Raw genomic sequence first — 16,337 nt, 5'->3', positions numbered from 1 at the left:
GTAGTGGTGTAACTAGACATGTGTGGGCCCCCGGGCAAAGAAAATGCAGGGACCCCTCATGTCTCTGCCCCTCCCTCTCTCTGCCCCCCCTCTCTCTGGCCCCCTCTCACCCTCTCTCTGTGCTCACCTCTCTCTCTCTGCCCTCTGCCTCTCTCTCTGCCTCTCTCTCTCTGCCTCTCTCTCTCTCTGCCTCTCTCTCTCTCCCTGCCTCTCTCTCTCTCCCTGCCTCTCTCTCTCTCTGCCTCTCTCTCTCTCTGCCTCTCTCTCTCTCTGCCTCTCTCTCTCTCTGCCTCTCTCTCTCTCTGCCTCTCTCTCTCTCTGCCTCTCTCTCTCTCTCTCTCTGCCTCTCTCTGCCTCTCTCTCTCTCTCTGCCTCTCTCTCTCTGCCCCTCTCTCTCTCTGCCCCTCTCTCTCTCTGCCCCTCTCTCCCTCTCTCTCTCCCTCTCTCTCTGCCCCCTCCTCTCTCTCTCTGCCCCCTCTCTCTCTCTGCCCGCCTCTCTCTCTCTCTGCCCCCCCTCTCTCTCTGTAGTGAAAAAAGATGTTTAAAATTAAATGAGCACATAGGAATCAATAGTTCCTTAATTAACAGTAAAAACGGAGCACGCCAACGTATCTCATATCAGCAGGGGTCTTGTGCGTACTTTGAAATTCTTATGCTTATGTGATTCTCCAACACAAATGGTGGACTATTTATTGTGTTTATACGGGGGGCAAGATTAAGGCTTTTCCTGTTATAGGGACACAGAACATCTGAATACTCCCCCTCAACACGGGGAAGTATCTCTAGTCCCTTATCCCCATTATTCGCCTAATCGAGAGAAGGCACTGCATATTACATTGCACCACCAATTACGTATTAAAAAGAGATGTAACTTGCAAAAGAAGGTCTTCATACATTATCCTGACTGTTGAAAAGAGTCCCTTACCTATATATAACGAACATAACACAGCCATTTTATACAATCCGTTTTGAAAGAGCATTCACGCTAGGTGTTTTCCCATTTTCCGTTTAATTAACAGTAGTCTGTTAGTACTGGAGAATCAATTGATGATTAACAACAGTGTATTGGTACTGGGGAGTCATTAAATTATTCCCTCCGTAATAATGACAACTTCATTTAGCTGTTACCTTTTTATTTGTTTGTATTAGTTGGTTATGCCTAGGTTAATCCTTATAGGACTAGCACTTTAAGGTCATGTAAGTCTGTCATGACAACATTATAATTATAGATCACTGCACGCTGTTTTTCAGACCATTAGACTTTTCATAGGAGTAAGTGATCACTTCGTATTTAAACTGTAGCACTCTCACTTGTGTTAAAAAGCACCAAATGGGGATGCAGCTTAAAAGGAACACCCCCCTCCCCCCACACTTCAATGTTGTATTATTATTAGCATTATTAACATTAGCTGAGCCCGGTGGGCGTCTGGAACTGATCTCCTGGTACTTCAAGCTCTGGGGACCCCAATTCCCCTATTTCCCAAGATATTGGTGCATAAATATGCCAATAAATGTGGGGTTAAAAAAAAAATCAAAGATGGTGGATGAGGTCACCAATAGGGAGCGGTGATGTAATCTCCTGATGCTATTGCTGTTTTCTATTGGTTCTGGGAGTAAGGCTGAACATAACAGCAGCCATGTTGTTCTCCTGTACACATATACTTGTCTGGGAGGTTTTAAAAGGTAGATCTGTAGGGAAATGGGGATTCCATAGCCTGGAGTGCCGCGGGTCAGCTCCAGAGCACCGCATAAAAAATACTTCTATGTTAACCAAAAGAAACAAACTGCTTTAAAAGCTGTACATTGTACATAAATCTGTGGTGTTCGATGAAAACATTTTCCAGACTTTCTATCATGAAGCTTGGCCTACATTTAATCTCACTGACAGGCCACTCTTCTGAATATACGCAGCAGTGAAATGCGAGTGGAAGCTGAAAATAATCAAATCAAAATAGCAGCAATGAAATCAAGTATAATGTCGTTCTAGAATTCCTTTATTTTTGCGAATAAAAACATAATATATATAAATATATATTTAAATGTTTTAAGTTCTAATACAGGAGTGGCCGACTCCAATCTCAAAGACCACCAACAGGTCAGGTTTTCAGGTTATCCCTGCTTCAGCGCCTGTGATTCAATCAATGGCACACGGGTGCACGCGCATGACTCAGACGCCTACACGCGAGTCAGCTGGCGGCATTGCCTTCCAGCACTTGCAGCGTGCAAACTAACAAAGTGGCTTCTATATTGGATTGTCCAAGGGAGCATTTTAACCAGTATTTTGCCACTCAGTCTGTCTACACTGACAAGCTAGATGCACATTAGTGCATTCTACTTATGATTTAGTACTGACCTACCCTCTATTTAGCACTGACCTTTATTGACCAGCTCTGACTAACAGAGCAGGTGTCGGGTCAGTGCCGTTTACCTATGAACTGTGTGAATAATCAGTAAAAGATTATAGGTATACTTCAGATGAGGGTCACAGGCATACCACACATTGAGTTGTGCTAGCTGTTTCTACCAGTATAGCTAGTGTATGTATTAGTGCTGTACATTTGCCATATTTCTTCTGGCTGGGGAATACATTAACCCCTACATACCCAGTTTCAAACACACCTAGGACCAACCATCTATCCAGGTGACTGGGTTTGATTACATTACCCTGATTTTACAATTTACACCTTATAGCAACGGGATTTACACCACTATCTGCTCTACTTCTTGTAGTACCTATCTAGCAAAATTTGGAGTCGCAGTGCCACGGTTATTGTTCATGGCTACTGGCAGACCAAGCTAGGGTCTATTTTTGTGGCCGCTGTGTTTATTATGTATTCAGGATATGTGCACTGATACTTATCTTAACAGTTGAGTTTTACACCTCTGGTTCCTCTTACAGGTGTTTCATTATACCCACCTGTTCTGATTGCAGGACACTCCTGTTGAGTGCTCCTGTCATCTTTGTCGTTGATCCAAAACCTGGCATTACATGTTCAGAATTTAGGGTCCAAGCATTTAATACTCGTTTTAATCCCCAATATTTTAATAATGGTTTATTAAAGTCGTTTTAATTTTTTCATATCTCACCCATTAGATGTATCTGAGTGCCCAAAACTAGGTTTCTTTTCTCTGTCTGTGGCTCAGTCAGTGGTTCAGTTAATGACTGTGCCACCTGTGCTGAAGCAGGGATATCCTTGCAACCTGACTTGTTGGTGACCCTTCAGGACTTGAGTTGCTCACTTCTGCTCTACTAGAACCATCTGAAGTTCAAAGCATCCTTATTATAAATATTAAGCAGCCTGGAGTCTCTTTTGGCCCTTTGTATCTTAACACCAGTATTGTATTTGTGATCAATATTTTTATGAGTGAATTCAAGAAATATTGTCAAGAATGGCGTAATCCCAAATGTTTAAGACCGCAGTTGATACGAAATATTACTTTCAGGCCTAAAAATCTTATGAATCCCAGTGAATTCACAATATCCCGGCAATTCTTCCCTTCGTATTGTTAATTCTCGTATATTTTTTACCATGCGTACAACTATGTCCTAGGAGCAGGGATATCTTTCTACATAGATCTTGACCCATTCAGCGTTGTCACTGTTAGGTGGCACATTTGGTCTCTTCCTCGTGATTTGATATGTCTTATGTTGTTAATCTTGTGTCTACAGAAGTGGGGATGGTAGAGCTGTGCTGCGCTCCTCTGTGCGAGAATTCCTGTGCAGCGAGGCCATGCATTACCTGGGGATCCCCAGCAGCAGGGCTGCCAGGTAAACTCATGGTCCTTTTTCTAACCTGCTCCCCTTCAGTGGCCCGCCACATTTGCAGCGCATGACTGGTCCTGTAGAAAACACACAACATGAAGTTGATGAACTTGGTGACTATAAATACACGGTGACTATAAATACACGGTGACTATAAATACACTAGATAAATATACAAATCGTTGATTGCTCGTGTGATAGTTGTTGGATGCAATACTGTGATTTAATGTGGATTGAGAAAAAAGCAAAGGGCGATAGAAAAGTCCTACAAAAGAAAATCCCTTGAATGCTCACCACGATAAATAAAACATAACATTTAATGGAAACCTCGTTAAAACATATACTACTTTAAATTCTAAAATCACTCCTACTAGATCTGGGCTACCAGCTCCCTGCCACTCCACAGGTGATACATAATATCTGGTACTTTTCTCCGCAATGCTTAGCCATACTATAGCTGGCAAGTCCTCATCTCTTACCTTACAGCTGGCTTGACTGCCATTCTAACGGTTCCGGTTGCCTCTGCATCGGTAATGTGCTGCTGCCACAGTATACTTATTCTGCTGTTAGCCCACTCCTATCCAGTGTCTGTATATCTAGAGACACTCTGCTATTTATATAGATCTGTCCTTTTGGGTTAAGTGCATATTGTTAGCACCCTAGCCCATACTGTGGATACGTGTTGCCATTGGCCGTTTCCTCACCGTGGCATACACAGCCACTGCATATGCCTGTGCAACTCTAGCACTCCCTTAGTCAGTGCATGAATCATTTGAGACCCTCCCACATGGACTGGGCTATTAGGCTTACCATATGCAGATAGTGGCACACTGACTGCAACTCAATTGTTGAGAATACCCCTACGTACTCATTTTCATTGATAGTTATGTATGTTTTAACGAGGTTTCCATTACATGTTATGTTTTATAGTTCGTGGTGAGCATTCAAGTGATTTTCCTTTGCAGGACCTTTCTTTAGCCCTTTGCTTTTTTCTCATTGCTGGTTCTCTTGCAGCATCATATTTGCTCAGGGCAGTTTGGGTTTGCTCAGATCTACAGAAAAGTACAAATAAGTCAGGAATAATTGTATCCGACATAATTGGTTTGTTAAAATCACCCAAACTATGTTTTTATCGAAATAAAGTGACGGGTTACTTGTTACAGTAGCCCCGTATTCTATTTCTGGCGCTACTATAGCGTGAGGCCTACCTGGATATCTGTGGTCTTCCAAACTGTGGGAGTGGTGTACACTAGATGGCGCTCTTGCATCAGCTGGAGTAGCTGTAAGCACACTAGATGGCGCTCTTGCTTCAGCTAGAGTAGCTGTTAGTACACTAGATGGTGCTCTTGCTTCAGCTGGAGTAGCTGTTAGCACACTAGATGGCGCTCTTGCTTCAGCTGAAGTAGCTGTAAGCACACTAGATGGCGCTCTTGCTTCAGCTGGAGTAGCTGTAAGCACACTAGATGGCGCGCTTGCTTCAGCTGGAGTAGCTGTTAGCACACTAGATGGCGCTCTTGCTTCAGCTGGAGTAGCTGTAAGCACACTAGATGGCGCTTTTGAATCAGCTGGAGTAGCTGTAAGCACACTAGATGGCGCTCTTGCTTCAGCTGGAGTAGCTGTAAGCACACTAGATGGCTCTTTTGAATCAGCTGGAGTAGCTGTAAGCACACTAGATGGCGCTCTTGTACCACTTCTGCAGGTTTAGATATTGAAGGTAATTATTTTCCTGGGGGGAGAAGAGACACGACAGATGAATAAAAGTATGGATTGGTATTTTTGGTAAATGATTTAAAAAAGAACAAGCTTACCCTCCTTTATGTCTTATATTTTACTTTCTTTTTGTTACCTGTATAACATTTATTTATGTAAGGTCTTTATTTATAAGTTGGCAAACTTACAACCTTGCTTATATACTGTATTTGTGTAGTTATCATTTAAAGCAGCAGTCCATGCTGCTGTTTTTTTTTAAATTCTCCCCCCTTTAATGTGTGCATCAATACAATCCACACAATAAGTAATTAGTCAAGATTCGGCTCGGGGGTTCACTAAATGGCTGTCAGTGCCGCAGAAGAAGTGCAAAGTTCTGTAGGGAAGATCATGTGACCAGGCAGTCACTAGATACAATTGATGCTAGAAGAGAGGGCAGGGCTCAAAAAGGGGTGTGCAAGAGCCTGTTTCAGAAGAGGAAGGGGATGTGGCATTGTAAATGATTGCTATAGAAACAAATAATGCTTGTTACATTATAATACATTAAAAATCATTCAGGTTTTTTTTTTAATGCTATAAGTATTTTTTCGTAGTACAGAACTGATATATGGAAGAAAAAAAACACACGTAGATTATTGCTTGGTCTGCAGCTTTAACCAGGATTTGTGCTTTTTCATTAAATAATTGAGATTTAAAAATAAATTCATTTTGTATTTCCTACTGTAAATCACAGCCTTGTTGTAAGCAATGATGCTGTGTGGAGAGACCAATTCTACAATGGAAACCTTAAAAAAGAAAGGGGTAAGTAGTGTATGGAGAGTCTGATTCTGCTGAAATCTGTATCACCAGGAAATAAAATTGTATAAATGCTTCAACTAATGTAAAAATAACCGTAAGATTGTGAATACTTATTTAGTTATTGCTCTGTAAACTACGGAAAATCTAGATGGTTTAAAGGTGCAGTTCCCCCTGCATGTTTATTTAAAAAATAAAAAAGATATATAGTATATCAAATAAAGTATTACTTGTGAGCACATTCACATGTCTGTAACCCTGCTTTTCACCATTATCACCTAGCACAGGGGTGAGTAAACTTTTTATGCCGAGCCCCCCTTTTCATCCATGAAATTTCTCGGGCCCCCCCTGACTGATGTAATCAAAATCACATGGAAAAAAAACCCTTTATTAAACGGTATACAATATAAATCCAAATATGTTTAAATAGTTACATATTTCAACAGCTCGCGCTTGCAAAATTAGGCTACGTCCACGCTGCCGCTGAGAGCGGTGACATCACCAACTCTCCAAGCATGAGCACAGGGTGTCCTGCATAATTTGCAAGCACGAGCGGGGGGCGTGGATCGGGGCTGTTTGTGTGTGTATGTCTTTATTTGTATAGCGCCATTAATGTACATAGCGCTTCACAGCAGTAATCGTTACAATCATATAAATAATAAGATATAAATAACAAATAAGATATAAATAACACAAAGGGAAGAAGTGCTTCAAACTTAAAAGTAACATTTAGGTAAAGGAGTCCCTGCTCCGAAGAGCTTACAATCTAAGGAACGTACAGAGAAAGTAGGAGGGCGTTCTGGTAAGTGCGTCTGCAAGGGGCCAAGGTTAATGTAAGAGTTGTTAATTATCAGCCATTGAGCTACTCATATGCTTCCTTAAGCAGGTGTGTTTTAAGGTGGGTTTTAAAGGTGGATAGAGAGGGTGCAAGTCGGATATTGCACTATCCTGTTTGGCCGCCCGCGCACATCTTCATCTGCCCGCCCGCGCACATCTTCTTGGCTGCCCGCGCACAGTTTTTTTGCCCTCCCGCGCACAGCGTCTGCTGGCCCGCGCACACCAGGTTTCACCGCACAACACATCCCCCCCCTAGATAATCTTGCGCCCCCCATTTGCGCACCGCTGCATTCAATCACAACACCCACACACAATCACAACACAGACACAGCACACATACTCAATCACAACACTCATATCACAACCAACACAACACACACACAGGCAACACACACACCACACTCAATCACAACCAACACACTCAATCACAACACATACACTCAATAAATCACAACACACAGACACAATACACACACACAATCACAACCAACACAGACAACACACACTCAACACACACTCAATCACAACAAACACAGACACAACACACTCAATCACAACACACACCCACAATCACAACCAACACAGACACAACACACACAGCACACATACTCAATCACAACACACACTCATATCACAACACACACTCAATCACAACCAACACAGAGACAACACACACAACACAACATACAATCATAACAGTCACACACTTTCATCTGGGGGGGAAGTACAAGCATGCTCCGGTCCCCCGTGTGCTACTGCAAACAGACAGGAGGAGGAGGGGTTGTCTTTGTGCTGAATGAAGCCCTGCTCCCGCCGCAAGGCCCCCCCCCCCGCAAGCAAGCCACAGCACAGAGAAGCAGCGGCACAGAGCTTGAGCTTCTTGGCCGCCTGTGCACAGCATCTGCCCGCACCCAGATTTTGCCGCACGTCGCCTGCGCCCCCCCTAAATAATCTTGCGCCCCCCAGTTTGCGCACCGCTGACCTAGCATACAGTGCTTCCACTGCAGCAAGGGATTCTGGGAAATGACATACAAATGAGCGCACACTTCCATCTTTTGTCTTAAATCCAATATTACATTGAACCCTTAAGCCAATGCTCGCTGTTTTAAACACAACCTGGGATCAGATGCAAAGCCAGTAAACCCACTCACAGAAAGCTATATCGATCTGTATGTATGTATGTATGTCTTTATTTAGATAGCGCCATTAATGTACATAGCGCTTCACAGCAGTAATACACGTGACAATCATATAAATAACAAATAGTAGAAATAACACATAATGGGAATAAGTGATTCAGACATAAAAGTAACATTTCGGAAAAGGAGTCCCTGCTCCGAAGAGCTTACAATCTAATTGGTGGGGAGAACGTATAAAGACAGTAGGAGGGCATTCAGGTAAGTGCGTCTGCAGGGGGCCAAGCTTAATGTATCGTGTATTGTATTAGCCACAGTGCTACTTGTATACTTCTTTAAGCAAGTGGGTGTTAAGGTGGGTCTTAAAGGTGGATAGAGAGGGTTCTAGTCGGGTATTGAGGGGAAGGGCGTTCCAGAGGTGCGGGGCAGTCAGCGAAAAAGGTTTAAGGCGGGAGAGAGCTTTAGATACAAAAGGGGTAGAGAGAAGACATCCTTGAGCAGAACGCAAGAGTCGGGATGGTGCATATCAAGAAATTAAGGCTGAGATGTAAGGAGGGGCAGAAGAGTGTAAAGCTTTAAAAGTGAGGAGGAGAATTTAGTGTGAGATGTGGGATTTGATAGGAAGCCAGGAGAGGGATTTCAGGAGGGGAGACGCTGAGACAAATTTAGGAAAGAGTAGAGTGATTCTGGCAGCAGCGTTTAGGATAGATTGTAGGGGAGACATGTGAGAGGCAGGAATATATATATTCATAATATTGTGTAATATGGGGGTCTGTTTTCACCTCTCTTGTTTTTACCCTTAACATGTATTATTTTTCAAATGTGTTTTATTCCCCAAAATGGGCCCAAATCCTACATTTATATGGCTACTAGGCCCCTCTCACTAAGGGCCAGAGGCACTAAAGCTTCATTAAATCAGGACAAATATAATTTGGTTACCTAAATTACTAGTGGATGTTACTTTCTCTGAGTGTAACCATATCTACAAAGGTAATTACTGGTTTTGCCCATATTTATAAAGCAAGCTTTTTTTTTTCAATAAAGTTAAGTTCAAAAGTACATACTTGTCTTATAATTGGTCTCCGCCCACGTTGTGAGCCAATCAGCAGTCGGGTGGATGAGGTAGGAGGGTAGAGTGGAGGATGCTCAGCCTTGGGGACCTGAAGCTGCCATCTTAGGCCGTGCCTATAGTGCCGTCGTTGGCGACGGCGACACGGTGGGTGACGTCACTCGTCGCCACTGGCGAAAGTTATGTTTCGCCGGGTGGCCGGGTCGCGGGATTCCAGCAATTTGATTTGTTCAAGGGCCGTCACGTGACGCGACGGCCCTTGAAAAATCAAAATTTGCCGGCTTCAGGTTTTCGCCACGTCGCTCCGTCGCTTGTCACCGTCACTTGCACTGTAAGCGCACGCGGCGGCGGCAATGTATTTGTTTTCAGGCAACTCCGCCGGCACTATAAGCGCGGCCTTACTTGTGTCTGGAAGCTCAAACCAATTAGGGGGTCGCCTAATATTCAGGGTCGCCCTATATTCGGACAAATACGGTGTATCCAAAATCAACGTCTGTCGTGTAACTCCGTAGAATAGGCATAATGCCAAGTGAAATTAGCACTGCCTTGTGTTAGCTTCAAATAACATGGCTCCCGTAACAAGAATGGCATTATCCACATACAGACCCTGAAATATATATGAGATCTCTCCCTCCTCTCTCTTTCTCCGTCACTCTCTCCGTCACTCTCTCCGTCACTCTCTCCGTCACTCTCTCCGTCACTCTCTCCGTCACTCTCTCCGTCACTCTCTCCGTCACTCTCTCCGTCACTCTCTCCGTCACTCTCTCCGTCACTCTCTCCGTCACTCTCTCCGTCTCTCTCTCCGTCTCTCTCTCCGTCTCTCTCTCCGTCACTCTCTCCGTCACTCTCTCACTCACACTCTCTCACTCACACTCTCTCCCTCTATCTTCCTCTCTCTCTCGCTCTCTCTCTCTCCTAAATAACATCAGGTTAAATCCCTGTGTTAACCTACACAGCCGTTAGCGGCTATGGGATGTTAGGGGAATACCTCTTGCATATGATTAGCACTGACGGACAGAAAAATGAAACCATATGTTATCTCAGTGAGTAACACTGAGTTAACATACTGTTATTCTCTGTAATGGATATGTATTACGATACACCAAACGTTAATTTAAATAGAGCTTAGTGCATCTGGGCCTAAGTGACCTCAACGCTTATCTGAGAAGATTAAGATAACACATTTACCGATAAGACCCTTTGATGTCTGCATGGAATACAGCTCCTTGCTGCCTGGTGGACTGGAGAAAGTGTGAATAAACTGCAGGATTTGTCAACTAAACACTCATCTACACTAGGGTGACCAGATTTTCAAAATGAAAAACCGGGACACATTAAAAAATTATTTATAAAACAAATTACATCACATGACGCACCCTGTTGCCATGACAACCAGACACTGACGTCAGGCGGTGACATGTTGCCATGACAATGTGGCATCACGTGATGCCTCGGCGCAATAATGCGTCCCGTTGTCATGTCAACTTGATGCTGCGTGACGTCACGGAGCGGCTCGTTGTTATGGCAATGAGCATTACGTGACGTCGCGCAGCCATGTTAACGGAATTTGGAGGGGAGGATACAGCCAAAGGCAAGATAAATAAATATATAATAAATAGAACTAAAAAAAAATGTTATCTCCACACAGAGCCACTGACCCACACACCCACTGACCCACACACCCACACACAGAACCACTGACCCACACACACTGAGCCACTGACCCACACACCCACACACACAGAGCCACTGACCCACACACACACAGAGCCACTGACCCACACACACAGAGCCACTGACCCACACACAGAGCCACTGACCCAAACACCCACACACACAGAGCCACTGACCCACACACACAGAGCCACTGACCCACACACCCAAAGAGCCAGTGACCTACACACAGAGCCACTGACCCACAGCCACTGACCCACACACACACACACACAGAGCCACTGACCCACACACCCACTGACCCACACACACAGAGCCACTGACCCACACACCCACACACACAGAGCCACTTACCCACACACCCACACACACAGAGCCACTGACCCACACACCCACACACAGAGCCACTGACCCACAGAGCCACTGACCTACACACCGATCCACTGACCCACACACCGATTCACTGACCCACAGAGCCACTGACCTACACACCGAGCCACTGACCCACAGAGCCACTGACCTACACACCGAGCTACTGACGCACAGAGCCACTGACCCACACACCGAGCCACTGACGCACAGAGCCACTGACCCACAGAGCCACTGACCCACAGAGCCACTGACCCACACACCCACACACAGAGTCACTGACCCACACACAGAGCCACTGACCCACACACACACACACACAGAGCCACTGACACACACACACACACACACACACACACACACACACACAGAGCCACTGACCCCCACACACACACAGCCACTGACCCCCCCCACACACACACAGACAGAGCCACTGACCCACACACAGACAGAGCCACTGACCCACACAGAGCCACTGACCCCCACACACACAGAGCCACTGACCCCCACACACACACAGAGCCACTGACCCCCCCACACACACACACAGAGCCACTGACCCCCACACACACAGCCACTGACACACACACACACACACACACACACACACACACACACACACACACACACAGAGCCACTGACCCACACACACACAGAGCCACTGACACACACACAGACAGAGCCACTGACCCACACAGAGCCACTGACCCACACACACACACAGAGCCACTGACCCACACAGAGCCACTGACCCACACAGAGCCACTGACCCACACACACAGAGCCACTGACCCACAGACACACAGAGCCATTGACCCACACGCACAGAGCCACTGACCCACACACACACAGCCCCTGACACACACAAACACACACACACACACACACACAGCCATTGACACATACACACAGTCACTGATACACACACACAGAGCTACTGACCCACACCGAGCCCCTGACACACACACCCACAACGCCACTGACCCACACCCACAGAGCTACTGACACACAGAGCCACTGACCCATACACACACCCAGAACCACTAACCCACACACTCACATACAGAGCCACTGAACCACACACAGAGCCACTGACCCACACACAGAGCCACTGACCCACACACCCACACACCCAGAGCCAGTGGCCCACACACCGCCAGCCACTGACCCAGACCCACAGAGCCACTGACCCACACCCACAGAGCCACTGACCCAGACCCACAGAGCCACTGACCCACACCCACAGAGCCACTGACCCACACGCACATAGCCAGTGACACGCACAGAGATACTGACACGCACAAAGACGCTGACACAGAGCCACACACACACAGAGCCACACATGTATTTATCTCCCCTGTGTCTCACTCGCTCTCCTCCCCTCCCGCCTCGCATGTATTTATCTCCCCTGTGTCTCACTCACTCTCCCCCCCCGCCTCGCATGTATTTATCTCCCCTGTGTCTCACTCGCTCTCCTCCCCTCCCGCCTCGCATGTATTTATCTCCCCTGTGTCTCACTCACTCTCCCCCCTCCCGCCTCGCATGTATTTATCTCCCCTGTGTCTCACTCGCTCTCCCCCCTCCCGCCTCGCATGTATTTATCTCCCCTGTGTCTCACTCGCTCTCCTCCCCTCCCGCCTCGCATGTATTTATCTCCCCTCCGTCTCACTCACTCCTCCCCTCCCGCCTCGCATGTATTTATCTCCCCTCCGTCTCACTCGCTCTCCTCCCCTCCCGCCTAGCATGTATTTATCTCCCCTCCGTCTCACTCGCTCTCCTCCCCTCCCGCGTCGCATGTATTTATCTCCCCTCCGTCTCACTCACTCTCCTCCCCTCCCGCCTCGCATGTATTTATCTCCCCTCCGTCTCACTCACTCCCCTCCCCTCCCGCCTCGCATGTATTTATCTCCCCTCCGTCTCACTCGCTCTCCTCCCCTCCCGCCTAGCATGTATTTATCTCCCCTCCGTCTCACTCGCTCTCCTCCCCTCCCGCGTCGCATGTATTTATCTCCCCTCCGTCTCACTCACTCTCCTCCCCTCCCGCCTCGCATGTATTTATCTCCCCTCCGTCTCACTCGCTCTCCTCCCCTCCCGCCTCGCATGTATTTATCTCCCCTCCGTCTCACTCACTCTCCTCCCCTCCCGCCTCGCATGTATTTATCTCCCCTCCGTCTCACTCACTCTCCCCCCTCCCGCCTCGCATGTACTTATCTCCCGTGTCTCACTCGCTCTCCTCCCCTCCCGCCTCGCATGTATTTATCTCCCCTCCGTCTCACTCACTCTCCTCCCCTCCCGCCTCGCATGTATTTATCTCCCCTCCGTCTCACTCATTCTCCCCCCTCCCGCCTCGCATGTATTTATCTCCCGTGTCTCACTCGCTCTCCTCCCCTCCCGCCTCGCATGTATTTATCTCCCCTGTGTCTCACTCGCTCTCCCCTCCCCGCCTCGCATGCATTTATCTCCCCTCCGTCTCACTCACTCTCCTCCCCTCCCGCCTCGCATGTATTTATCTCCCCTCCGTCTCACTCACTCTCCTCCCCTCCCGCCTCGCATGTATTTATCTCCCCTCCGTCTCACTCGCTCTCCTCCCCTCCCGCCTCGCATGTATTTATCTCCCCTCCGTCTCACTCACTCTCCCCCCCTCCCGCCTCGCATGTATTTATCTCCCCTCCGTCTCACTCACTCTCACCCCTCCCGCCTCGCATGTATTTATCTCCCCTCCGTCTCACTCCCTCTCCCCCCTCCTGCCTCGCATGTATTTATCTCCCGTGTCTTACTCCCCCTCTCACTTGCCCCTACCTTACATCAATTACCACACTCTGCTCACACAATCCCCCCACAAAATACATACCAAAAACCCCACCCCGCAATACATAATAAAAATACCCGCCCCGCCAATACATATTAAATGGGTATATGGGGATGATGATGATGATTTTACCTGTGCGCCCCAATACATATTTTAAAGACCCCCACCCCCCATACATATTTAAAAAAAATTGGGCCGCACAGGTAAAATCATCATCATCATCCCCATATACCCACCCCCCGCATCTCCCATCTCTCTCTCTCCCGCCCAGCATCTCCCATCTCTCTCTCCCCCCCTGCATCTCCCATCTCTCTCTCCCCCCCTGCATCTCCCATCTCTCTCTCCCCCCCCTGCATCTCCCATGTGTCCCCCTCCCCTGCATCTCCCATGTGTCCCCCTCCCCTGCATCTCCCATGTGTCCCCCTCCCCTGCATCTCCCATGTGTCCCCCTCCCCTGCATCTCCCATGTGTCCCCCTCCCCTGCATCTCCCATGTGTCCCCCTCCCCTGCATCTCCCATGTGTCCCCCTCCCCTGCATCTCCCATGTGTCCCCCTCCCCTGCATCTCCCATGTTTCCCCCTCCCCTGCATCTCCCATGTGTCCCCCTCCCCTGCATCTCCCATGTGTCCCCCTCCCCTGCATCTCCCATGTCATGTGCCCCCCCCCCATCATCTCCCATGTGCCCCCCCATGCATCTCAAATGTGCCCCCCCCTGCATCTCCCATGTGTCCCCCCCTGCATCTCCCATGTTTCTCCCCCCCCCTGCATCTCTTGTGTATCTCCCCCCACCTATCTCCCATGTGTCTTCCCCCCCCGTATCTCCCATGTGTCTTTCCCCCCCCCATCTCCCATGTGTCTCCCATGTCTCCCCCCCCCCCCATCTCCCATGTGTCTCCCATGTCTCTCCCCCCCTGCATCTCCCATGTGTCTCCCATGTCTCTCCCCCCCTGCATATCCCCCATATGCCTACCTCAGGCGACTGGGGTTCGGCGGAGGTGGCTGCGGAGGCGGGTTGAGGTAGGAGGCGGCAAGCTCTGGCACGCGCTCACTAACAGTAGACACCGGAGGTGCCGCACTGCTAGCGAGCGGCTGGGTTGCCGGTCCGAAGGGAGGGACAGCCAGGGACCGGGGGGAGTGCCGGGAACCGGGGGGGGGGGAGGGCCGGAGAGCCGGGGACCGGGGGGGGGGAGAGCCGGGGACCGGGGGGGAGGGCCGGGGAGGGCCGGAGTGCCGGGACCGGAAGGAGGACCGAGGGGGAGGGCCGGAGTGCCGGGGACCGGGGGGGAGGGCCGGAGAGCCGGGGACCGAGTGGGGGAGGGCCGGAGTGCCGGGGACCGGGGGGTAGGGCCGGAGAGCCGGGGACCAGGGGGGGTGCCAGGACCGAAGGGAGAACTGGTGACCGAGGGCCGGAGTGCTGGGGGGAGGAGTTTTGGGGAGGGAGAGCCGGGGAAGGGCCGAAGGGGCTGGAGTGCCGGGGGGGGGGGGGGGGGCATCCTCTTACCTTAAGCCAATACCCTGCGGCCCGGTATTCAAAGCCCCACCCCCGCATCCTCCATCCAATCCCCTGCTGCCCGGCGGCATTCTAAGTCCCGCCCCCGGCATGCTCCTTCATTCAGTCCCCCCGGCAGCATAAAATACTTACCGCGCCGCATTCTCCTCACCGCCGCTGCCCCGCAATACCGGGACCAGGGACAAAAACCGTGACAAAAACCGTGACGACTTAAAACCGGGACAGGACACAAAAAAACGGGACTGTCCCGGTAAAACCGGTACGAATGGTCATCCTAATCTACACGGCCTTTAAAAAATACAATTAAACAGAAATATAAGTACAAGGCTGGTAATATGATTTTAAAAAGGCATTATTTGGAGCTCACTTAAACCGGCTTCAAATTTAGGCCTAAACATTGAAAGTAGCTGCATTTATTATCGGTTCATTTTACACCTCTAAGAGCAGCAATATGTGATGCATTATCTGCTATATGTTTTACTGGCGCTCACTGTGCGGCTTTGAGGTCTAAATGAAAGCAGCAATGTGAGGGGAAACGCACATACGACGTTGTGGTGTGTGGGAGGGGGGCCTGGGTTAATAAATAAATAACCGATAATATGAATGTGGGTCAGCAGGGAAAACCACAATGAGGAATATTTATCAGAGTGCAACAATGTGACAGAAAA

General features: G+C 48.6%; 1 protein-coding gene across 7 annotated transcripts in view; it reads left to right on the top strand.

The window, feature by feature from the left end:
* Positions 1-16,337, top strand: part of LOC142487770 (protein nucleotidyltransferase YdiU-like) — an 82,413-nt gene that overhangs the window by 19,427 nt on the left and 46,649 nt on the right. For all 7 annotated transcript variants that reach the window (XM_075587623.1, XM_075587626.1, XM_075587625.1 and 4 more), the window contains 2 exons: positions 3,671-3,769; positions 6,204-6,271. In XM_075587623.1, coding sequence (XP_075443738.1) covers positions 3,671-3,769; positions 6,204-6,271 — 167 coding nt within the window. The remainder of the gene's footprint in view (positions 1-3,670; positions 3,770-6,203; positions 6,272-16,337) is intronic.

Source organism: Ascaphus truei, chromosome 2 (genome assembly GCF_040206685.1).
Source record: "Ascaphus truei isolate aAscTru1 chromosome 2, aAscTru1.hap1, whole genome shotgun sequence".
NCBI classification, from domain to species: Eukaryota; Metazoa; Chordata; class Amphibia; order Anura; family Ascaphidae; genus Ascaphus; species Ascaphus truei.
This window is presented reverse-complemented; position numbering and strand designations above follow the sequence as displayed.